We start from the raw sequence: 25,698 nt of genomic DNA, 5'->3' as shown, positions 1-25,698 counted from the left end.
GAATATAAGAGAACTTGTCAGCCTTTCCTCACTGTTTGAATCCAATTGTAACCTCACTTGTAAATGGCCACACTGTAGCAGTAAATGACAGATATTTATAATATTTTCCAGAGCTGTAAGATTTCCGACCTTGTGAAGCATACAGTGTAAAAAAGAATGTGATAAAGGGCAGATTATTAATATTTTGTGACCAAGCTCCCACCTGCCATATCTAGTCTCTGGCCAAGTGCTCTAATATTACAACAGTGATGTGTTATAAGCGCCGCCTTTGTAATTGAACTCAATGGTACTGGCAAATGGTTAGCGCCATTTGCCCGATATAGGCAGCTGCCTGTGATGAGCGTGGTGGTATAAACGGTCTGGGGATTAAATATTGAAAAGTCATAGCAACAATAGGAATTTTCACTCCATCACCCTAAAAAAAAAAGTTAAAAGCAGAACAATCCATAAATTTGCAAACTGCATATATAATGGTGATTATATTGGCCAATGTCCGATTTCCTCTTTTTGCAAACCTGGTAAAAGTTACTGTTTCTTTAAGAATAAGATGATGTGCTGTGCACCATTGGCATACTTCTTGACTTGCCAATGGAAATCAGGGAGATCTAAAACTGTCCAGAAATTTGCAGTGCCAGGCACAAAATATGCCAATCTTCAGCTAATTCAATTCACTCGACTTGACACCAAGAAACAGCTGAGTTCACTGGACACAGCAAAGGCTACAGGCCTTGACAATATCCCGGCTGTAATGCTAAAGGCCATTGCTCCAGAACTAGCCGCGCCCTTAGCTAAGCTGTTCCAGTACAGTTACAATACTGGCATCTGCCCGACAATGATTAGCGGCATTTGCCCCATATTGGCAAATGGCTCAGGTATGTCCTTTCCACAAAAAGCAGGACAAATCCAACCTGGCCAATCACCGCCCTATCAGCCTACTCCCAATCATCAGCAAAGTGATCAAAGGAATAATCAGCAGTGCTATCGGGTGGCACTTACTCCCCAATAACCTGTTCACTGATGCTCAGTTTGGGTTCTGCCAGAACCACTCGGCTCTAGACCTCATTACAGCTTTGGTTCAAACATGGACGTGAGCTGAATTCCAGAGGGGAAGTGAGAGTGACTGCTCTTGACATCAAGGCAGCATTTGACTGCATGTGGCACCAAGGAGCCCTAGTAAATGAGGTCAGTGGGGGGTCGGGGGGAAATGTTGTCGCTGAGTCAAAATGCTGGAATTCCCTATCTAGCAGCATTGTGGGAGCACCTTGATCACATGTAGCAGCGGCTCAAGAAGGCCCACCATCGCTACCTTCTCGAGCAAATAAGGATAGGCAATAAATGCCGGCCTTGCCATCAAATCCTGAGAATTAATTTTTTTTAAAGCTTGTTTATAATGAGTTAGCTTACTTATTGGGGAACCTGGTTATTGCATTTGACAGTCAGCACTGTTTAAATTTTGAAAATTGTTGCCTGTGAAAAACAAAAGATGCGTGCAGAATGAAACAATGATTTGAATCACCAGAGCCCATGGCACACATGTCCAGAACTTCTGATCATCTTGCAATTGCAAGTCACATCTTCTGAGAATAATTTGGCATTTTGTAGATAGATAGCACTCAAACTTCTTAAAGGAGATCCTCAACAGCTCTGTAAGGTTACAACCAATATGGCATCTATGCCAAGGTCTTTCAGAAGAAGCACCCTCTGTTTCAAGCAGAGTAATTTCTAATAATTCTGCCAAAATGTAACTATCATTTGACAGACCTGGCTAGAAAGTCATTAAAACTATTGCAAAGGATGCCTTGATGTCGCAGTGATTTTATCCAGTATGTAACTGAGCCATACTTGCATATAGGTTTCAGGTTCATCGAGGACACTGGGTAATGGGTGAGCTATTGTCCCAAGATGCAGGCACTTACTGTTGAATACCTGCATAGTTGTAATTTTGCCCATTCCTTGATATGATTGGTGACCCTGTCTTCCCTTGGGCCACCAAGAGCTCCCAATGTGAGGCAGGCCCAGTGTGGACCGGGAGCTCATGTACATTAGATAAATAACGCTACCTTCACAAAATCAAGTGAGGCCAGCACACTAATTGGCTAATGGCTAACTGGCTAAAAATACACCGCTTGACAAATGCCCAATTGCAAAATATATGTTTGGATGTCACAAATGAGAATAAAAGTTCTTTCTGTATCGAATGCTTAATTAATTATTTTATTTTCAGGAATGCGTAATGTGCAGAAGACGTTGGTGGTGCCATGTTCATCTGGTAGCTCAGGAAATTCAAGCAGTGATGCAGACAGTGGGGTGTTTGCAGTTCCTACAATTCTGCCGCCCAACAGTAGGCATAACAAGATGTATTCACCCAGCAAAGAAACTGAGCTGACGTTCAGACAGCAACTGGATTCTTTCAGTGTGAGTTGAACTTTTTCTGTGAATGACACTGAGGAAGAGACTAGTGTGTCTTTTACTATGATTGGTAATAATGGCAAAGAGACTGTTGAAGGGTGGGACTGCAATAGTTCACCAGTCATACACATTATTCTACAGATTGCTAAATTTGAGACTACTGTACAAAGAATAATAGCAACATTCTTGGCTAGTTCTGACTCTTCTGGAATCCTAAGAATTGCTTTTGTTGACGAGTTAAGTTGGACTGTGCTGATTATTTTATTCTGTACTGTTATAATCAACAGATCTGATTTAATTGTGTTGCTATGTAGTTAGTCAGTAGTTCAACTTTGTTAGCTCCTGCAGTGCAGATGTCTAGTGGCAGTACAATGATAGCAAGACAAATACTTGAGTAGTTTTGTTTTTTGGGCGCCCCCCAATAGTTTATTATGATTTACTGATGGTACCATTTATGTGCAACAAACTGCTGATTATCGTGTTAAACTTATGGGCCTAGAAATTCGGTTGTGGGTCCGCCAGGGCTTTAGCGCCCGAAATTTTGCGCCGGCGTTAATGCCGCTGCGCCCGACGAAAATTCGGTTGCCCCGGGCCCAGACGGCGGCGGGCGCTAATGGAGGGTTTTTGCACCTCACTATGGGCGTTCAGTGCAGTTTTCAGGCGCTAATCCCCCGCTGCGGCACCCGAGGCGGTGCGGCAGGCTGGGGTACTGCAGGCCTCCTCCTTCTGTTAAGGAGGAGCTGCCTGCAGCCGACCGCTGGCCGGTCGATTCGCCCGACAAATGAGCCCGGCACCTTGGGGAAGAGCCGGGCTCGCGGGCCACACACATCAGTGCCGCGGGGGGGTGGTGGAGGAGTCCGGGGAGGGAGGTGCGGGCAGGCGGCCGCCGGGAAAGCGGCCGGCCGCCACTCCACCTTTATGCGCCGGCGCAAAGGTGTGTAACATCCCTTTCAACAATCGTTGGTTGCGGCTGCCACGGGCGAGGCGGCCGCAACTGAATTTGGGCTTGGGGCCGGGTTACCACGGCAACCGGGACGCTGCGCACACCGATGACGTCATCGGTGCCGGCGCAGCGCTACCGGCTAATGCCGATGGTAGGGCCCAACGCAATTTCGTTACCAGCTATAATTCCGGCGCAAGACCCTCTAACGCCTCTAATTGGGCGCTAACCCCACCGAATTTCTAGGCCATGGTGTTTGAATAATTACTTTATTAACCACTACTAACTTGATCACATATCAGGTATGATAAGTATCCTCCCTGTTGTTGGAGTTAAGTAAGGGAGCTTTACTCTCCATTTGTCCATGTTTATATCTCACCGAGGCATGTTTGCTGATTTGGTGCCAAAAGTTTTAAATTGTTCCATTCCCTAGCACTGACCGGCATCACTTTGAGCTCAACTTTACTCTGTGTAAAAGAGAATTCATAATGGATACCACGGAGAAATTACACAACAACAATCTTAACTCAGTGTTCAGGTGACAGTTACAAACTGCTGAAGTTTCATTTCTGTATGGCTTGAAGTCGATCTAATGCATCCATTATTCTGAATAGTATGATATGAGATTAGGGGGGGTACGATTTATTTTTTTGGTGTCTGACTTCGAATCATTGTAATTTCAGCCCATAGGGAGGCCATTTGGCCCATTGACCTACATATCGCATTTTCCTGCTCTTTCTCTGTAACCTTTAATATTTTTCCTCTTTGTGTTTATTTAATTTCTTAAAGGGCATGTTTGGCTCTGATTCAAGAAGCATTCACAGTAATTCATTGGATATTTCATTAGTTACCCTTCTCAAACTCATGTCAAAAACTGGACATTTCTATTAGATTCCCCTCCCTCTAAATTCTGTTCTAGTGAATGCATTTCACTATATATTTGCATAGGCATTATGGATTGCAAGAGTTTTGCATTGGTATGTATTAGTTCTTCATGCATTGCTTAACAGTGAGTACAGTGTTGTAAATAAATCATGTTTTATAACTTATTTATATTAATCTTCCTGTTGGTGGCAGGCTACGATTAGAAACAAGCGACATATATGCCAGTGAAGTCTGTACGCACCACTCAAACATTATCACCAAACAGATTAACTGGCCATTTATCTCATTTCTGTTTGTCGTACCTTTTTCTGTACAAATTGGCTGCTACTATGCTTACCTACATAACTACAGTGACTACATTTCCAAAGTAATTAATTGACTATAAAGTGTTTTGACATTCCTGAGGACATGAAAAGAACTAGATAAATGCAAGTTATTTTCTGTATCATAATGTCAATCTCACAAGACTGCTAATACACTAGAAGCAGGAAATCATTCCTGTGTCAACTTCTGCCCCTTAGACTAACTGTAAAACTGATTTAAGAGTCTGAATGGGATTACGTTTTCACAATCCTAGCTCTAACAATGGCTCACTTTGCATCGAGAACCAGCTAAAGGCTTTTTAGAAAACTTAATAGGAGATGGCTAATTAGTGATTATGATGTTCACCGGGTATACCTAGGAATCTATGCTCTTTGTTGATCAACATGTATGTTGTTATTTCAGAGGCAGCCAGACATTTACTTACCCAAGCAAAGGAAGTTACGAAATAATCGTCCACGCAAGCCACTGGTGGTTCAGGTAAAAATTGTTTAAATGTGTTTGAGAATTAAAGTTTTGAACCCTTAATGTTCTTTCCACCACAAAATTTGTACGATGAATGTGATCATTTGAATTTTAGATGGGTATTACACTGGAGATTTTGCTCAGTTTTGTCCAAATTGATTTACACACTGAGTCTAAATGTGTATTAGTTCTGTCCCATTTATATATTGCAGCAGTAAATACAGGTGCATATTTGTATTTCCAGCTGTAATATAAATAGGCTTGGCCAACAAGTCTGTACTTGAATCACATCAAATGATTTGTGTCACCTTGACTCAGCTGGTAGCACTCTTGCTTCTAGGTCAAAAAAGTTGTGTGTTTAACCTTGCAGTGCAGCACTGAGGGAGTGCTGCATCGTTGTATGTACTGACCATCAGATGAGAGGTGTAACTGTTCAATGGTAAAAGAACCCATAGCACTATTCATGAAAGAGCATTGAGCTCCACTAGTGTCCTGGCCAATTTTTTGCCCTCAGCCAGTGCTACCAAATTACCAGATTATCTGGTCATTTATCTCATTGCTATCTGTGGAATGGCTGCTGCATTAACTTACATGGCAACAGTATTTGCACATGAAAATTACTTCATTGTAGGAAGTGCTTTGGGATGTTTCGGTATGATGTGTGCTATATAAATGCAAGTACTCTTTTTGAATTAATGGGGCTGAGGTGGAAGATGAAAAAAAGGCCATTTTCTCTCTTCCTAGTTTACTGCTTTGGACTATGCAGCAGAATTGTTTTAGATGGGCACTACGAAGTAATGGGATGTTGGTTCAATGCTCATTCCAGTGAGTTCCTGTTCTCAACATGTTAGTGAGGAGCTGAAAAGCAGAAGTCATGTGCTTCTTCACAGAGAGGAAGAATCACGGAACCTCTTTCTGCCGCTGGCTGGCTTGATCACCTAGGTGGAGACTTGCGAGCAGTTTGCCTGGCCTTTGGCTACAGTAGGTCTGTGGGCCAGGGAGACAAGTTGAGAGAAAATGGGGAATGGGTTGAAAGGAAAGGAAAGGAGGGAAGAATTAGAGGGGTAAATGCCATGCAAAGAATTGCATTAGTTTGATTTACATTTTTATTTCCATCACATTTTGATATGTTTTACCTTGGAAACATTCAGGCAAGTAAGAATATTAACACCCATCCCAAAGAATGGGCAAGTTTAAAATTTATGTTGAGTGTTGCCAAATAGTTATGAGTTTATTAACTAACATTTCTAAACTGGATGAGATTACTTTAACTTTTTTGTTGTTCTATGTATAATTTCTTCTCTTAATAAAGAGCAAAATATAAATTTGGTTAATGAATCACATTCTGTTTAAACTGAAATTTCTGTTTTGCTTCTTGCTGATTAAAACATTCTTGTTTTTCTAATCTTTTTACAGAGAACGCTGTTGCCACGACCAACTGGAAATTCCTCTCAGCATGTTTGTTCCTTCTCCATCTTGTCCAATTCTGCCACAGGTATCTACAATCACTCACACAGCTCAGCAGACTAATATAAACAGAAATGCTGGAAATACTCAACAGATCAGGCGGCATCTGTGGAGAGAAACCGTTAATGTTTCCGGTCGATGACCTTTCATCAGAACTGGAAAAAGTTAGAGTTGTAACCGGTTTTAAAGCAGGTACAGAGGCAGGGAAAGGGGGGAGGGGAGGAAAGATCAAAAGGGACGGTCTGTGATCAGGTGGAAGGCAGGAGAGATTAAATGACAAAAGGGATGAAGGAGCAAGATAGTGGGACAAGTAAAGAAACTGATCAAACAGGAGAAGGGAAACCGAAAGCAATGAAGGTGAACAAGGTAAAAGAGACAAATTGAAATCCCGTTGGAGAGAAGAGCAAAACTCCTTCAAGGTGGGCATTCCTGCAAGAGAAATGGCAGTGAATTAAACACTAATACAGAAATAAGCAGAATAATATGCCATTTTTGGGCTTTCCTTGCATATTAAATTTAAAACTGAAGATTGTGATTGATAGCAGCACTGCATGGATAGTCATGAAATAGTTTGCAAGCAGCTGTATCAAAGGATCTTTTCCTGCTAGTTTATTTTGGGGTATGATTCCATGGATGCCAACAGCCCTCTGTTCACAGCCCAAGTGCCCATTCGATATGAGTGAGCCTGGAAAGAACATAAGAAATAGGAGCAGGAGTAGGCCAATCGGCCCCTCGAGCCTGCTCCGCCATTCAATAAGATCATGGCTGATCTGATCCTAACCGCCAATCCACTATCACAGAACCATCTCCTGAATCTAACAGAATTAGACACACGAAATAGGAGCAGGATCAGGCTACACGGCCCCTGGGCCCGCTCCGCTACCCACAGGGCCATGACCGATCCGAACCTAGACTCATGTCCAAATTCCTGCCCGCTCCCCGTAACCCTTAATTCCCTTTACTTCTAGGAAACTGTCTATTTCTGTTTTAAATTTATGTAACGATGTAGCTTCTACAGCTTTTTGGGGCAGCATATTCCATGGACCTACCACCCTCTGAGTGAAGTAGTTCCTCCTCATCTCAGTTTTGAAAGAGCAGCCCCTTATTCTAAGACTATGCCCCCTAGTTCTAGTTTCACCCATCATCGGGAACATCCTCCCCGCATCCACCCGATCCAACCCCTTCACAATCTTATATGTTTCAATAAGATCGCCTCTCATTCTTCTGAATTCCAATGAGTAGAGTCCCAATCTACTCAACCTCTCCTCATATGTCCATCCCCTCATCCCCGGGATTAACCGACTTGTACTGACTCGAGAGCAAGTATGTCCTTTCGTAAGTATGGACACCAAAACTGTACGCAGTATTCCAGGTGCGGTCTCACCAATACCTTGTACAACTGAAGCAATACCTCCCTATTTTTATATTCTATCCCCCTAGCAATGAAAGCCAACATTCCATTGGCCTTCTTAATCACTTGCTGCACCTGCATACTAACCTTTTGAGTTTCGTGCACCAGGACCCCCAGATCCCTTTGTACTTCAGTACTTTCCAGTTTCTTGCCATTAAGATAATAACTTGCTCTACGATGTTTCCTGCCAAAGTGCATAACCTCACACTTTCCAGTATTGTATTCCATCTGCCAAATCTCTGCCCACTTACTTAGCCTGTCTATGTCCCCTTGCAGGTTTTTTATGTCCTCCTCACTCACTACTTTCCCTCCCATCTTAGTATCATCTGCAAACTTTGATATGTTACACTCGGTCCCCTCCTCCAAATCGTTAATATAGATTGTAAAGAGTTGGGGACCCAACACTGACCCCTGCGGAACACCACTAGTTACTAGTTGATCTATTATCTGGCCATGGCAGTCACCCCAACCAAATCTGATGATGTCCTACCCTGAAGCCCCCAAATGTGCACTTCCATCAATGATTGCTGGATAATGGTTAGTAGTGTGAGCTCTGACCAACTTTTGTTCCCTTCCAATCTAGGGGCACTGAGGACAAATACAGTGCTCTATTGACACCGGTAAAACTAGCTATACCTCTCTACAACATGTCTCGACCCCGCCACTGTCTCTGTTGGATAAGCCGCACTTTTCTCCAGTTAAACTTTGGGAGGGGCAACCCCATTGTTTTGGGCCTCCGCCACAAATCTGTACTTTTGCCATCAATTCCATCATCCTCCCCGGCCACTGTCTCAGGCTGAATCGGCCTGTTTGCAAACTTGGTGTCCGACTCGACCCTGAGTTGAGTGTCTAAGACTGCCTCCTTCCAACTAGAATCATACAATAGTACAGCACAGAAGGAGGCCATTCGACCCATCGAGTCTATGCTGGCAATGTAACATTGTCTGCCCCTGCCCCTGCTTCAGCCTATCTGCTGCTGAAACCCTCATCCATGCCTTTGTCACCTCCAGCCTCAACTATTCCATTGCTACCCTGCCCGGCACCTCCTCCTTCACCCTCCATAAACTTCAGCTCATCCAAAATCTTCTGTATCTCATTGCACACCAAATCACGCTTGCCCATCACCCTATCTTTTCCAACAGTTCCCAGTCCCCAATGCCTCAAATTTTAAATTCTCATCCTCATGTTTAAATCCCTTCATTGCCTCACCCCTTCCTATCGCTGTAACCTATTCCAGCCCCTACAATACCCCCAACCCCAGAACTCTCCATTCCTCCGACTCTAGCCTTGTGCATCCATCTCTCCCTTCGCTCTACTATTGGTGGTGTGCGTAGGCCAAAAACTCTGGAATTCCCTCCCTAAACCTCTCCTACCCTCTTTCCTTTTAAGAACCTGCTTAAAATCCATCTCTTCGATTAAAGCTTTTGGTCACCCGCTCCTAATCTCCTTCGGTTTAGCATCAATTTTCTTTCCTCTGTCTCTATGAAGCTCCTTGAGACACTTTTCCTACATTAAAAGCATTATATAAATGCAAGTTGTAGCTGTTGATAAGTGCAAATTCCTCCACTGATGATGATATTTGGCAGTGTGACTAGGCATCCAGCTACTGTGCACAATTAATGAGTTTTAGATGTGCCATGTCAAAGATTTAGCAATCTTTTGTCTCAGCTAAATTATACAGCATTAAATGTTAGTGTAGTCTGTATTGACCAGGAACCGGATACAGCAGCTTCCCATATATATAACACATTCACGCATTGCTAGTCATCTGATAATGTGAACGTAGCATGAATGTTTCCCCCCCAAACTATATCTATCTTTCTTTCTTTCTTTTTCTTTCTTTCTCTCTCTCTCTCTCTCTCTCTCCCGACTCCCTCCCACACTCTCTCTCCCCCTCTCTCTCTCTCTCTCTCTCTCTCTCTCTCCCCCTCTCCCTCTTTCTCCCTCCCACACTTTCTCTCCCTCTCTTTTTCTCTCTCTCTCTCTCTCTCTCTCTCCCCCTCGCCTGCCTGCCCGCCCACCTTCCCTCCCCCGCCCTCGCCCTCCCTCCCCCTTCCCCTCACCCGCGCTACCCCCTCCCCCTCACGCACACTCTACAAGATGCACTGCTTCTCTTGCCAAGGCTTCTTCGGCTGCACCTCCCAAACCCGCGACCTCTTCCTCCTAGAAGGACAAGGGCAGCAGGCGCATGGGAACACCACCACCTCCAAGTTCCCCTCCAAGTCACACACCATCCTGACTTAGAAGTATATCGCTGACCCTTCATCGTCACTGGGTCAAAATCCTGGAACTCCCCACCTAACAGCACTGTTGGGAGTACCTTCACCACACGGACTGCAGCAGTTCAAGAAGGTGGCTCACCACCACCTTCTCGAAGGCAATTAGGGATGGGCAATAAATGCTGACCTTGCCAGTGATGCCCACATTCCAGGAACGAACATAAAAAAGTTACAGATGCCCTTGGAAGAGACTACCTGGAATCATCTGCACCTGTCGGTGGGAATGGCCCTTATCTTTTTAATTGTCTTCAAATATTTACCAAAATATAGCAATGCTCAGTGATGAATTACAAAGAGGAAGATGGTTCAAGAGCTCCACTTTTATGGTATGGCCTTGTCCATATCACTGAAGGCTCAAACTCCTTTTTATTAAGAGTAGCTATTGGTCTGAGCTGGGGGTCTAAGCTAGATTTATGCCTCAGTCCAAGAGGTTAGAGGGTAGTGTATGAACCTACCATTTCACTTAGTCCTCCATTACGCAAACGTGTTTGCGCTATTTTACCAGGACAGTTTTTGTGGCAGTATGGAAAGGAGCTAATTGTGTTGAATGCCAACTAAACTTCAATGTGATGCACTGTTTTAATCAGTGTTGCTCTTCCATGTAGTAATGCTATAGTTACTGTCCATTAAAAGTAAAAGTACTGACCTCCCTCTATGACTCTCGGTTATGAACTGTGTGCTTTTGTGTGTTTTAGGCACAGGTTCGTTCCGTCCTCTTCAGTCTTCTCTTTCCAAAGCATCTTTAGCTCGTCCAATTGTTCCAAAAGCCATTCCAGCATCTACCAGCCAGCTCTCCAGTAAGTTGCAAAGGTTTAAAAAATCAACTTTTTAAAGAACTCCTAATGCATTATATTAAATTTCATGTTTTTTTCACATTTTTTGGTTTTCCATTTTTCTTTCTTTTTGGTTCTGTTGTATAACACATTGGCCCAGAAATTCGGGTCTCCACGGGTGAGTACGCGCTGGGTACTCACCCGTAGGCCAAATGGAAGTGTCGGTTTTCTGCATGCACTGCGCATGCGCGGGAGACCGGCACTTCCGATCCTCTGAACGAAGGGGTTCAGAGGTCGAACGCGTGCGCAGGAGAGGCTGCGCGTGCGCATCAAACTTAGTTTTTTTTTGCAGGTTTTCCCGGGATCGTAAGCCTGCAGGATTTAGAAATGTAAAAAGCAAGAGTAAGGCCTGCTTTTTACAAGGTAAGTGGTCAATTAATTAAAATTAAAACATTTTTTCCACAGGTTTATTATTTTTAAATACTTTAAAGCAAGGTAAGTTTATTTTTAGCCCTGTTAGAATATAAAATTATTTTTTTCAAAAATTTAAATTATTGTTTAAAATAGTTATTTAATGTAATTTATAGTTTATTTAAAAAGTGTGATTTAAAAAAAAAAAAAAAAAAAAATTATTTGAAGGTTTACTGCTATTTTGGGGCTGCAGTATTTATAAGTTTTGACAGGTCTTCCTGTCAATCTTATGAATGGGCTTTTCCCTCTTCTGATTGGCTGCCCATGGCCCACGTGATCCCAGGGGACGCATCGCATTAACTGCGCCCCTGGGATACGCAAGCACAGCGCGCCGGCAGCTGGGCCAGGCCCCGGATCAGAATTCCACAGGAGCCCAGAGCTCAACTGCCAGCGCGCAAGGTAAGTGTAGGTCGGGGGCTTGCACCCGCGGGAAGCCCCCGACCCGAATTTCTGGGCCATTATTTGTAGACTGAGACGAGCTGGAGACAATCTTTCTTTATTGAGAAGACTAAGTGAATAGCCAAGAAAACGCATCTAGGTCCATGATCACCTGTTGCTGCTAAATTTTAAAAGTTATGCCAGGGCTATAATTTAAGAAGTATCATGCACCTTTACATGTTATCGGTTCAGTAATTTACAGAACATAACGTGTAGATGCTTTATGGTAAAAATTAAAAAATCTTTAGTGCTGAAAGATTTAATATTATCTCTCTGGGTTTTGTGATAGCAAACAGCAATTCTGTTTTTGCGTTGCTAGCCATTACACTCTTGCGGCTCTGTTATATGCCCAGTTATCAGTTGTAACACTATCTTGGTCATACACCTCACTGTTATTGTGAAAACCCTGTTCTTGTTATAACTCCACTGGGCAATTGCTTCTGAGTTTCACATCTCATCTTGTGTTGTGTTGGAGCATACTTTGTGGTGTGCCAATCAGACTTCTTTTCATGTAGCTGATTCATTGTTGCTAAATAATTCTGTTGTTTATTTGAATTATTATTTTCTAATGGTATATGGGCATTGTTACCTGTTAATAGTATTTTCTCAAAGCTTTCTCCCATAATCTGAAGCATTACCTAAGCAGATCTGGTTTCAGGAAAGTTCTGCTCATTTCACTACTGTGATGTCTATCATACAGTACGACGATGTACTTGTATATTTCTGAATTGGAACTGAGGCTGTTTATATATGTACTTGAAACAAATGTGATGTAAGTAGAGGAAAATGGTCAAACAGAGTGTCTTCTGTACCAGGTGCAATCGACATGGCAGCTAAATCAGCAGGCATAATTCCAGGCAGCCCAGTCCAGGCCCTTGATGCAGACGGATCACAAGATTTGACCTCTTTGTCAACAGAAGGAGTTTCCATAGTGACATCAGGCCAGGATTTATCCTCAGTTCATCAGAATGGAAGCAGTACAGCAGCAACCGCGACAGGGGTGAGTGTGATTGGAACTTAGTGTTCTGTAAGCTGAGTCTTCGTGCCACTCCTTCTGAATGTGGCACTCCAAGCTTTGCTGTATATCTGAGCCAAATTCTACATCTACAGCATACCTCTAATTAATGCAGTTACCCAGAGTAAGTTTACTCGCTAATTGTTTGGGACTAGTATGTGATTGATCTGTGTTTCTCCATTGTTGATCCAAGCAGCTGAAACACAATCATGGTATTGTACCTGTGTTATTCTATCGAGTTACTGATTGTGGGGGGTGGGAACTTTTCAGCACACAGTCCCAAGTGAGTAACCTCTGTTTTCCTATATTGTGAAAATGCTCAGAAATGGTAGCACTTTCATCGTATCAAACTTTCTTGCACTTGAGAATCACAACTGGTAAGTGGGAGTCACTAGCTTATGTCGAGCCTGCAGTGCCCAGCAGTGTCAGTTTGCAGTCCTGTGTGTATCATTGCCAAGATCCAAAGGGCCTGAAAAGCATCATGTCAATTTGTAGGAGTATTCTTTATTTCATATACTTACTTTATAAAGAAAATAGAAATGCCCTTTAAGAGGCTGAAAGAATGCAAAATTTAAATGCGCTCACTGTCGTCATCCAGTCGAGATCTGGGGTTGGTGACCAAGTCACCTGATTGGTGGAGTAGTGTAGTTATCTGAGAATTCGTGTAAAAAAAACCTCACACTCCTAAAAAGAACTCAGCAAGCCAGTTGCCGTAGCTCTTTATTGTGACCGTAAAAAAAAATCTTGACTGTTAAAATGAGGGCAGTCATTTACCCCCTCTGATCCTGCTGCCTTCCCGCCGTGTCCTGATCCTAACCTGCTCTTTTGAGCAGGTGAGCGGTTCAACTGCAGGAAGGAAGCGGCCTCCTTCGTTAAATATGCTGATCGGGTCCCAGTGATGTCATCGGGACCCGACTGCAACATTAGTTGGAGGCCTGAGTTGAGGCTGTAATAATTTGTACAGCTCAACTTCTTTAGCAGAGCTATCGGAAACTGCATTTGTCTTGATAGAAGTCATGTCATAAAGGACAATTGAGTCCAAGTTTATTTGGTGATTGTGAAAGATGCCCTCACTATTGCAAGTTGATAGTCACCAGGAAGTTGAGTTTGCTGTATAAGTGGAAGGCACTTAGTATTCGACTAGCATATATCCAGTTTATACATGTATAAATTCAACTAAATTAACCAGTTTCATGTATATTAAAAAAGTATTTGAACAAAATACAAATGGCATTTAAACTGTCACAAGCAGCTGTGATATCCGGCAGAATTTTTCTTGAAAGTATTTCGTTTTATGAGAATATGTTGCTCTTTTTACACCCTGTTTTTATCCACTTGCTTTCCCTGGAGAATGAATTCAATTGTCTTGACTGAGGGAATGCTTCCTGCATCTTTTAACTATGTCCTCTGGGTTAAATCACTCAACTTTAATCTTTAATGTGTCTTTATTTCTGCACAGAGGGATCTTGAAAAGCATACGCTTCAGAATGGTCTGTCCTCTCCTTCAAGTGAAGCCCCTAACACATTGTTCACTTCTCCTCCAAATGTCTCGGCACTCCTGGATATATCATTGCCAGGACCTCCGGATGACACGTTGTCCCAGGGTGGACCCCACAGCCAAATCAGTGACTCCATCATTGAGCTTGCTATCAACTCCACTCAGTATGTTGGTGGTAAGTAGACGAAGACTGACTGTTGTGTGGCGTATTACAGCATGAAGTACAGGTTAATTTGAAAAATGGGAAACATTTAAGGCTTCTGATAAAGCACCATTGTAGGAATGTCACAGGTAGAATAGAAATAGGAAACTCAACTGTTGAGAAAACTGATAGTTTAAACTTGTAACTATGTTGTGTTGAAACATGGCTTCAAAGTTAACATTTGCCATAACTAATGGAGAGTTAGTTGCAGTTTACAGGACTATATGGCTGGGAGGGAGTTATTTTTGCACATGTATATTTTATTTTCAAAGTGAATATTAATTTGTACTGTTGTAACCAATGTTCCCTGTAGCTGCCCTTTGTTCCGCGCAGCCTGTTTCTTTTAGTGCGTGGTCCCTCTAAATTTCCGCGCATGCGCGGTATTTACAATGGTCGGTAAGCGGCCTGCACGGACCTTTCCCATTACTGCGGCCGCGAAGCTTAGAGGGAACACTTGTTGTAATGCAGTTCCTCATTTGATAGCCACAACGCCAAATAGCTTTTATTAGGAACAATCAATTAAGTGTGTAACCTATTCTTAAAAGAAAGAGCTGGCATTTATATAGCAACTTTTATGACCTCAGGATGTCCCAAAGCATTTTACAGCTAACGAAGTGTAGTCACTGTTGTAATATAACTTACTCACTGCAACAGCTTCTGACGTAAACCACTTTTTTTGTTTTAAATAGGTGACGGTGCTTCTCTCTCTCCGACAAAGTTGAATGGTAGTGACAGCTCTAAGAGTCTCCCATCTCCCTCATCCAGTCCTCAACGCAACTGGATTCCCTCTCCTACCCACGATCCACAGTGGTATCCAAATGATTCTGGTGACTCCTCGTTGGGTAGTCTGTTGTGTAAGTGTCTTATAGTTTATTGTCTTCCAAAAGCTGCATTTCACCCCATTATGATTTGCACTCCCTAAGCATACAAACATATCCTGCAAGGTCTCAGTTCCCATTCAATTTCTCCCAACTCCTGCAGGCAGTGAAAGATTCAAAGTGACTAACTCTCCATAAGCAAACCCATTGTGTAGATTCGGTATTTTAGCATCTATACTGAACTCTGTTTAATATCGCAATGTCCTTGATGATAACTTGTTTTTTCCTTTTCTCGTATGACGCTTTTGTATTACATAAATACGCAACAGGTCTTGCCAGCCGGCCTCTTCTGTTTGTCATTTCAGCCTTTATTGCATGAGTGAAGTTATTTTTTTTTAATGTTGTGCTGTTGTTCATCAGTGTGGAGTACAGTAATAATAATCCCACCACTGGCTGGTCACAAAGTGGCATTGTTAAAGGCCTCAGGGCAGCACTCCTTCATGAGCTCTGAGTTGGCAACTGATGCATGGTACAAGTAACCAGAGAGAAGAAAAAAGAAACATGAAATGTGACTAAACTAACATGTAATTGGAGAAAGGGGGAGATATTGTAAATTAATCCCACAGGGAGTGCTGGGAATCTTGGTATAATCTAGATTTTGTTTGCCATATCTCACTATTCCGAAATCAGATATATATACCACATTCTTCATCCAGTAATAAACTTAGTTTGTTGATTAATAATATTGAGGATGGACATGAGCCAAAGTTATGTGACACCATAAGCATTACTTCTAGGTAAAAAATAATCCTCAAGATTTTTATATTACATGTAGAATTTTAAGAAAGAAAAACTTGTATTTATCTTGTGTATCACAAAAATGTCCCAGAGCAATTCACACAATGAATTACTTTGAAGTGCCGCGGCTATTATGTAGGAAAACCTGGCACTCATTTTGTGCAAGGCAAAATTCCAAAAACAACATTGAGATGAAACCAGGTAATCTGTTTTTGATGTTAGTTAAGTGAAATGTTGACGAGGATTCTGGAAGAACTCCCTACTTTCCTTCACCTAGTGTAATGGGATGTTTAATGCCCATCTGAACAAGCACACGGGACCTCAATTTAATGTCTCTCTTGTTTTTGAATTCTTGTACCCTTTTTACTCTAGATATTTTTGGCTTCTGTGTTTCAAATTACTGTTGTAGGTGAGTTGCAGCTCCCTACATCCTCAGTCGCATTTTTACTTGTCCTGATAGCTAGTTAAAATGTTCCAGCGTGTTCAGCATACTGAACTCCTCAGCTAATTATTCTATCCGATGCCTCCACAGGATTCTCCTGTCTTTGGAAAGCAGTAGACTAACACTGCACTAGACTTTGTTTAACGTGTTAAGTGGCAAAATTTTATTGAATAGTAATAGAACAAATAAATAAACTCAGTAATAATAAGTATTTTTACAGTAGTTAAACTTTGTTAGCTTCTCATATAGTAGAAAATAATAAATAGTTTGCATCTCTTTTGGTAAAACTAAGTTATAATTATGTAGTGGTCCTTTTACTCTTTCCTTCACTAACTACAGAAGTTACCTGGCTTATCTAATTCTCATCATCGGTTCTAGCTAGACAGCCTCTGTTTGAAAGCTCCAAATGAAACTCGTCAAAGTGTGGGCTGCTAAAAAGCTCAAAACTGGCGGGGGGTGCTTTGTGAATTTAATGAATTGCTCATTAAATTTAAACGTCTGCCAATCGGACACGTATAAACAGATCACACAGCATGTTTGTATTTGAATTGGATAACTTGGCTCCTTCAGTCATTGCAACAATTTACCAACTAAAGTTGTGATGTGATTTCTGAGAGTGAAGCTGGTTTTTAACCCCTTATGTACTGTGATAGAATTAAAGAAGCCAACGCCAAGCTAGATCTTTGACAAAAATGCTTCTGTTTTGTCACCATCTCATCCAAAGGATGAAACCTCCACAATGCAGTACTCTTTCAGTACTGCACAGAAGTGTTGACCTAGCTTGTGTGCTCCAGTCCTGGAGTTGGCTTTTAACCCACAACCTTCTGACTCAGAGAAAGGAGTGCTACCAACTGAGTCAAGCTGACACTAAAAAGACAATGAGGTTGGAACTTGACCTTTCAAGGATCTGTATTACTATTTTCTGCTTTAGGGTATGCTGTACTCGTAAGAGAAATGCAGTGTATTCAATTGATATGTTCTGGATTGGTTGCAGCAAGCCTAATATCACCTGAAAAGGGGCGGAAAATGCTAACAACTGGCAACAGCAATAGCAATAGCAACTCTCTGCTTGGAACGAGCCTATTGGATGGAAACTCCAGAGATTCTTTTGTGTCCCGCTCACTAGTAGATGTCTCTGAGGTAAGAAGGTGGGCTCTATTTGAAAAGTGACCTAAGCAATGCTTTAGAAAGAAGAAAATTCAACAGTATCGTTAAAAAATCAAATATGTGATTATGAACATTTAAGGTTCAAGCCTAAGCTACCAAAGGGTTTTCTAGTTTATGACTATTGAGTTGCACTACTGGCTAATAAGGCTTTCCAAGTTAAATATTCTTGGCAAATTAACTGAAGATTGAAATGTCGATTTAGCCACAGATATTGAGGTCCTTGTAAAACTGGTTTGTTGCTATGGGAACATATTGAGTGAACATTGCAACTCTTGATATTTCAGTTGGCAGAATCCATTTGTGCAATGAAACTTGGTTAACAGCCATCTGATCCTATTTCAGTAACTTTCAGTTCGAATGTTGGTGCTGTGCAGGGAGAAAAATATGCTTTACGAACATATTTTGGCTGATTATATCTTTTAGTGAAGAGAGAAACAGAGTTAACTCAGTTTCTCTCCACGGATGCTGCCTGACCTGCTGAGTGTTTCCAGCATTTTCTGTTGTTTCAGATTTCCAGCATCCGCAGTATTTTGCTATTGTCTATCTTTTAGTGGACAAGTGCCTGATTAATATTAATCTGGAATCGTTGTTGCAAGTTGTTTTAGAGTGAGCACTGATATTTTCCTGGCTGCTGCATTCCATGGAGCAGTCAGTAGAATTCACCCATAATCGAGTGACACGGAGCGGCAGCTTTGATTGCCATTTATATTAAAGGGGAGTGAAGGTCCAGCAGGAAAACAGCAATATTGTTCTTGTACAAAAAACAGTTCAACAACCTGATATATTTTTAACCTTCTGAGCACTAGTAAGAATAATTGTTCTAACAGTGTTCCTATTATCCAGCAAGGGATGGATTGGTGTTCCCATTCTTTCTTCAGCAGTACTTTTATCTTTGCAAAAATGTATTCTTCACAGATGTGTAATACTGTAGTATAATATGGCTTTAATTCTGAATTGCCACGCGATACAGCATTTCAGATATAGAACTATATTTTCTGTCCAAAGCTAATTCAAAGGAAGGTTTGAAATGTTTTGGATCCTTTTGGAAAACGACTATGGAAGTGCACCTGTGTTACTGATCATCTGAACCATGCAAACATTTTAAAGCATTTTTATTTCATAGCTGGCCTATTGGCACCACAGTGTTCATCTGAGGGAAGCACTTCTTTCCCTCCTCCCTCCCCCTCCCATCCCTACCAGTACCAAAAAACAAAGGAGGTAGAAAAACCTGCTCATGGGACAAGTTCATCTGTGCCAGTGTATCAAGTAGTTCCTGGTAGCCAGTAAAAGGCAGGCATTAGCAGAGAACAACTTGGTCAAATTCTTAAGGGGTAGGCAGAGAGGGGAAATCTAAATTTTTATTTTAAGCATTTGTACTCCATGTACTCATTTTCAGGCTGGCTGTCTTTGTTATATAGGTCGACTCTCAGCTGGTGTGTATGATGAATGAAAGCAGTGTGGATTACATTGCCCGCTTTAACGACCTCGCCCAAGAGCTCTCGGGGGCTGAGACTTCAAGGAAGGAGATGCTTTTTGACAGTGTCCCTCCAATTGGAGATCTTTCGCAGTAAGGTCATGAACCGAACAAGGGACGCATTTAGAGTCCCCCATTTCTCAGCACCTTGCCAATTAAGCTGCCCATAACGGGCACTGACTACTGGAGAAACCATTTGTAAATGACACAGAGGTTTGAAAAATGTGCAATATGCTTGACAGTACTTCCCGTGAATCAGTATTAGATTTATGATAACATTATGCTGGCAGTCAGTGACACTGCGTGAAGCTACAAAACAGAAGAGGCCAAAAGGATCCTGCGATGGGACCGAACACTAGGGCGAAAATCTCTCCCAACGTCAGAAACTGAAATGCAGTTCGAGCACGTGCTTAGATTGGGCATGGAAACAAAACTGTTGTAAGAACTTAAGAGTCTTGATGCAGATCTGGTGATGTTCTTATGGTTTGTACCAAGTTATTCCTTGATTGATGAAAGAATGTTCTGGAGAGAGTTATACAAACCTTTTGTGATATATAACACACCCATTTGTGCTTTCCATTAAAAGCAAAACAGTACTAATCCTAGAGGGAACGTAAAACATTAGTGACTGTATTCTACCTGAAAGAATATGTTCAAATCCATGGCTCACATGATTATAGTGATTATTCTGTCCATGTGGGATTGATTATGGTACAAGGAGATCATTAAACTAATAATAGTAGCTTAGGCTCACTGAATTTTGGCCCCCATTGCAGCAATATGCCCTTAAATGTCTGTCTGATGTACAGGTGAATTTTTCTGAGAATTCCTATTGAGGTGCATGGTGTTGATGCAAAGTGTGTTCAAAAAGTGCATAGGTTTGTGTACGTGTGAACTGAGGAACTAGGCAGTAACAAACAAGTCTCTGATGGTCAGTCTAAAAATGAAATCCATTTCTTTATGCTGCACATGTGGTTTGGTAAGTGGTAGTTATTTGTAATGGGCTATTTGTTCATCAGGATTTTCATCGTCTTGGCGAGAACCTCCAACTGATATTGCTATGCCTCCTTTGTTCACACACCATACTAGCTTTCCTATTCGCTATGTCTGGTACTTTTATCTTTCTAATTTATGGTTCTATAATCCCGCTATCACATTAGTGGTTCTCTTCCCCGCCCCCACACTCCATCTTCTGTAATCTTTATCCTGAGCTGCTGAATCAGCTTTAATGGGTCTCTGCCTCTTGTCCTCTTTCCTTAGTGTCTGTCAGAAACAAACTTGAAGCTTGATGCTGAGTACAGTATTTTATAATTGCTTCACCCAACATCAAGGTCTAGATGCACCTTCTCAATTTGTTTCTGTGCTGTTGATTTTAAATTGTCAGTTTGTTTTTAGTGCACCACTCACCATTTCCTTTTTAAACGTATAGCACTCTAATTACATATAAGGTAGAAAGATTTTCCATCCTGAATATATACTCTCCCTTTTTTAGTTGTCTTTTAGATGTGTCCTGCTGTGCTTTATGTTTGAGTTATGGTACCACTTTTCTGTTCATGTGAACCAATTTCAGGTGCTGACTCCCAAGCGAACTAAAGCAACAGTTGCGTGGTTTACTTTTAAGAGGTGATCTCGCGCTGCTAGGGCTTTCCGTGCCCGCGGGATCCACTGAGCTACCGTCGAGCTTTACAAACTTACTTTTGACCTTTTTTTAATGCTATTGGAGAAGCTCCTGTCTGCTCTCTCAGAACATTAAACCTGAGTGGAGCTCCGTGTCCAAGCACATGTGTGCAGATTTGCTGCTGCACTCTAGTGCAAGGAGCAGTCGGCAGTGTAACTGGTCTGCTGGCTGCGCATCACAATGTACAGGTAAGATTCTCTGCGGTTTTAAAAAATATATAACTGGAGTGCTACAGATTGTGTACTACCTGTAGTCTCTTGTGTATCTGTAGCCTAGGTGTTAGCATTGTTAATTTTATGTACCACAGAAGGATTGTAGGAGACCTGTGCTTTATTTCTTAATCCAAACTACTGTCAAACAATTAGATTGGTGTACAGCACTGCCCCGGAGTGGACTGAAGGATTATCTCCCAACACTGTACTGTCCAACAGCGTCCAAATTGTTACTCATTGGCTGTGGGCCAAATGATTGCATCCTTAGGCTTCCTGGGAACGGGGCAAGCGATTACAAAGCTGAACTACATAACAATGGGCCATTGTACTGGGACCGCCAGTGCATGTTACAGTGCAGTACTCAGGCCGCAAGTTTATTCAAAATGAACTACGTGTCAGAAATGATGACTAAGGTATAAACCAGATATGCAGATGGATTTGAGGATTATGGAAAAAATAAACTGCTTGCGACACAGGTAGTCCACAATCTAAATTTAAACCGTAAAACTCTTCTAAGAATCTGCTGCTAATCTGCATTTTGCATCCGCAGTTTTTTGCATTTTCTACTTTGAATCAGACCAAAAGAAGTACAGGAAACTTTCTGGTATCCGGCACTGACGGAGCCGTACCATCAAAACTGCCGTAGAAACCAGCGCTAATGTTAAAACATACGGAGCTTTTGAGCTCCGTGTGAATCAACAAACCCAACAGCTTCAAAACAGTCGGCCGCAGCTTAAAAGCGTCTCTAGCTAAGCAACAGCTTCAGCTAGACCTTGCAGAGCCTGACTGGAAAAAAAAAAGCAACGAGAAGTAAAAAAACTTATAGGAAACGGCTCCTGAATTTTGCTGGTAGAGCTTTCCGGACATTTAACCTCCAGTTAAACAAAAGTTTCCTGTACACACACAAACAAAATGTTGGCATCTTGCAGCATTTTATCCCATCAATTAAGTTTCCCTCATCAAGTTTCAGCAAATTTTCACTGCTTTAACATTTTAAGCATGATTTTAAAGATTCCTGTAATGTTGAATTAGAACAACATTTACAGTTGGAGAAGTTATAATTTTTACATTTGTTGAGTAATGAAGTAAGAATCTAATCTTGTATTTTTAGTTTGGTGCACCTGGCATGTGCTGCGGTGGAGAAGACAGTAATTGTGCACACGGTAGGTTTTTTTGGGGGGGGGGGGGGGGGGAATAGTGCCCTTTTGGGTAGTTTTCTCCTGTTTTTCTTTCCCACATGTTCCAACATCATTGCAGGAACAGTTTCATAAAAGATCAGAAGTTGGGAGCTCTGCCCTTATTGGTTCATCTTAACAACATATTCAATCTTTCTTTAACTTTTCTATTTGTGTTTGATTCAATTAGTGTGGTGGATGATTGTGGCCGTTTTTGTGTTGGCTGTCCCCAAACAGTGCCCACTGGTAGGGAATAGAGACTGTTCAATGGGTGTGTTATAATGTCTACTTGGTTTGTACAATTCCTAAATCTATTCTCTGCATCAATTAAATAGGAAGAATTTACTGAGAATTTCTTTTTATAAAACAAATGTAGATTCATTTTCCAAGCGAGTCTAAACTGAGACTACACTTCTTCCTCCAGACTCGAGCCTCACATCAGGAAAGTTCTGATTGCAGAGTGAAATGTTTGTCAGCATTCAAAGCTTCAGTACGGTTTGTTGACCAGCCCCAGAGAAATCTCCAGATTTTCTGGTTTTAAATGCATTGCTATTTCAGAGTTTGATTCAAGTATAACCTTTCATTCTCTTCCTGCTGCTGTGTGTACAGCTACAGTTTTCATCTTTCCCTTTCTCACTAATTCATTCTGATGACTGAATTTTGGTTCTTGTCCAAGAATATAAAATTAAAGATGTCTTTCTTCACTGATGGCTGTTAAGTGTTGCAGGTATAAGGGAGTGCATTCAACAGTTAGTGGCTGCAGAGAAGAAATCTCTTCCATTTCCCCAATAAAGTCATTGTTCTAATTGAATAATTTCTATAGAGTTCATAATAGGAGTCCCCTGAAAGGTGTTTAATTTGATGTCCTCACATTTGAGAAGCCATCTGTGGGAGTGTGGCTTATTGTAAATGCCAAATGCTAAGAGTAGAGTAAGTGGGATTCAATCTCCATTTTAACCTGCCTCCTACCATCATCATATAGCCCAGTTGGGCCAAGTGTGAAGAGATCTTTATTGCTGTTAGAATTTAGTGTCGCACAACTACGTAGTACCTTTACGCAATCCTCATCAGCTGACTTGCAAATGGCCGCACCTTTCAGATTCAAAGGGGTTGATCCAAATGAAAACCCAAATCATGCATGTAAAACTTGACCAGACCAAGACTGAGTTCAGCTCTCAGAAGACCAATGGGATTAGCATTCAGTTTGGCCATGCAGTGGCCCAACATAGATCAGACCAGCTTTAATCTGGTAGTGAGTGAACTATAACTATAATCCTATCAGTGTGGTTAGTATCTTTAAAGAACATCAATTTATTAGTTGTCCAAAGAAGGAAGTATATAGTGTGCCATAATTATTGTGGCATTGATTCCATAGCATGACATAATCCTGACACTCTGGAAAATAAAGTGACTTGGTCACAAAGTTGGTTTAATAACGGTGCTCATATGTATGGACAGCTGTGTTCATACTGCAATTGATGAAGGGTGTACATAACTAAATACCCACAAACCAAACTTGAAGTAACCCTTGCAGTACGTTGTGCTAAACGTATATCACCATAGTGAAGTGGGCAGATTGACAGCCATCACTGAGAAAGCTTCCTAATTTCTAATAGACTTGTTAAGAGCTGTGCTGGGTTTTTTTCCGCTGAGACTGAAGACCCCACTATGCCAGATGGCCTTTTCTGAGCCAGTTCATTCAGCCAATGGTTTTGGTTTACAGCTCCTTCAATCTCTTCTAGCAATTTGTATTTGTGCAATTGTGTGTTATTGATAGTACGTTTCTATTGAAATTAACTTAATTTGCAACAAAACATTTTTATTTTTTGCGCAAGGCAATGTTTTCATTTTACATGCAGTAGTGCTAATTTATTAACTGCTTTTTAATACCTGTTTTTTAAAAACTTGCACTGAAAGGTAAATATGCTGAATATTTCAAATATGAACTTAAACTGGTGCATTCTTCGTGCAAATATAACCGATTAGTAATTGTTCTGACTCTTCCTCCAATGATTACATAGTCCCTTAACTTACTAACACCACCAGTGAGACGTGAAGTTTGATTATCTCACGATAAGTGGTTTGTTACTAGTGTTCTTTTGAGTGTGACAGACCTGTAATGAACTACAAAAGTGTTTCTCACAACTGAAAGCACATTGGTTGGTAACTCATCACAATATGGTGGCATTCTTTCTGTTCTGAAAGTACCATTAAGTTTGAATGTAGTTCTGGGCTGTGTAACCACTAACTGAAAATTTACTGTCACTCAACAGTTCAAAAATGCAACTAATTGTAGTTGAATTCTTTCCAGTGTACATCTAGCAGTATTACTTTGTATTCATAGGAACAGGAGTAGGCCATTCAATTGTTGCACTTTTACAGCTAGGAGCAGCTGTGATCCTGCTGTCCCAGTATAATTGACCAGGCCTCAACCTGCGCTCTGGAGAATGTTGTGTCCATTTCCAATCATTTGTGACTGAAGCTTTGAATCTTGACATCTTTTTTGTTTCAGCTCATTTTGAAAGTGTTGGATGAGTGTTATGTGTTAGAGAGAGACTTCCCCATCAGAGCTTTTTTTAAAAAAAAAAAAGAATGGATGAATCAAAGAATTATCATTAATCCTTAACATCCTTGGTGGGAGATTTTTTTTTTTAAACATTGGGTTCTGAGACCTGATTTGAGGAACTGATCAGAAGGAATTACTGAACATGGCAGCTTGACAGAACTGAATTAACATCAGCGGACAATAACCTTGTGTGTAACCACAATTGTGTCATGTATATTCACCGTCCTTGCATTATTGGGCTCAGTAACTCCAACCCAACCCAGTGCAATCCCTCTGCACTTATGGATGATTAGATTATGTCATTAGCATCCATTGTTTAAACAATAAAATCAGTAGAAGTACATAAAACACATTGATCCTAATTCTGTGTAATGGTTTTAGAAAAGGTGCTGATGGGGAGACTCTCTGAAGTTCTGATTGATGCACTACAATAGAAGGTTTTTCTTTGGCTTTGGAGCAGGTTCTGAATGGCTTTTATGATGTAAATGTTGTACAGAAGCAGAAAAAAATTGTTCATAGCATTGTTTCGATAAAAAGCCATATCAGCTGTAAAGGTTTTCGTCCCCTTTTGAGATGTGAAAACTTTTAAACAAAACAATTCATAAACTGCCCTTCCCTGATCTTTGTACCAAATGTGTAAATTATTTTTGACTATTTATTCTGTATGATTTTAAGAGTTTTTTGTGGTTATTTAATAAGCAAAGAAGCTGTTAAACTTCCATGTTGGGTTCTTTGTTTAACCTGTAGAGCTGTTTTTTATTCTTGCTGATAAACACATTTTAAATACAGCAAAA

At 41.3% G+C, this 25,698-nt stretch overlaps 1 protein-coding gene across 2 annotated transcripts in view; it reads left to right on the top strand.

Moving 5' to 3' along the window:
- Positions 1-25,698, top strand: part of cramp1 (cramped chromatin regulator 1) — a 57,514-nt gene extending 31,816 nt beyond the window's left edge. For both annotated transcript variants that reach the window (XM_086000675.1, XM_086000674.1), the window contains exons 12-20: positions 2,225-2,415; positions 4,961-5,035; positions 6,437-6,515; positions 10,873-10,974; positions 12,675-12,859; positions 14,334-14,547; positions 15,264-15,428; positions 17,627-17,772; positions 19,218-25,698. In XM_086000675.1, coding sequence (XP_085856801.1) covers positions 2,225-2,415; positions 4,961-5,035; positions 6,437-6,515; positions 10,873-10,974; positions 12,675-12,859; positions 14,334-14,547; positions 15,264-15,428; positions 17,627-17,772; positions 19,218-19,370 — 1,310 coding nt within the window. In that variant the 3' untranslated portion in view covers positions 19,371-25,698. The remainder of the gene's footprint in view (positions 1-2,224; positions 2,416-4,960; positions 5,036-6,436; positions 6,516-10,872; positions 10,975-12,674; positions 12,860-14,333; positions 14,548-15,263; positions 15,429-17,626; positions 17,773-19,217) is intronic.

The sequence above is a fragment of the Somniosus microcephalus genome, chromosome 11, assembly GCF_052327205.1.
Source record: "Somniosus microcephalus isolate GS21.2 chromosome 11, FLI_Smic_1.0, whole genome shotgun sequence".
Lineage (NCBI taxonomy): Eukaryota > Metazoa > Chordata > Chondrichthyes > Squaliformes > Somniosidae > Somniosus > Somniosus microcephalus.
The sequence above is the reverse complement of the archived record's forward strand: the minus strand, read 5'-3'. Positions and strand labels throughout refer to the sequence as shown.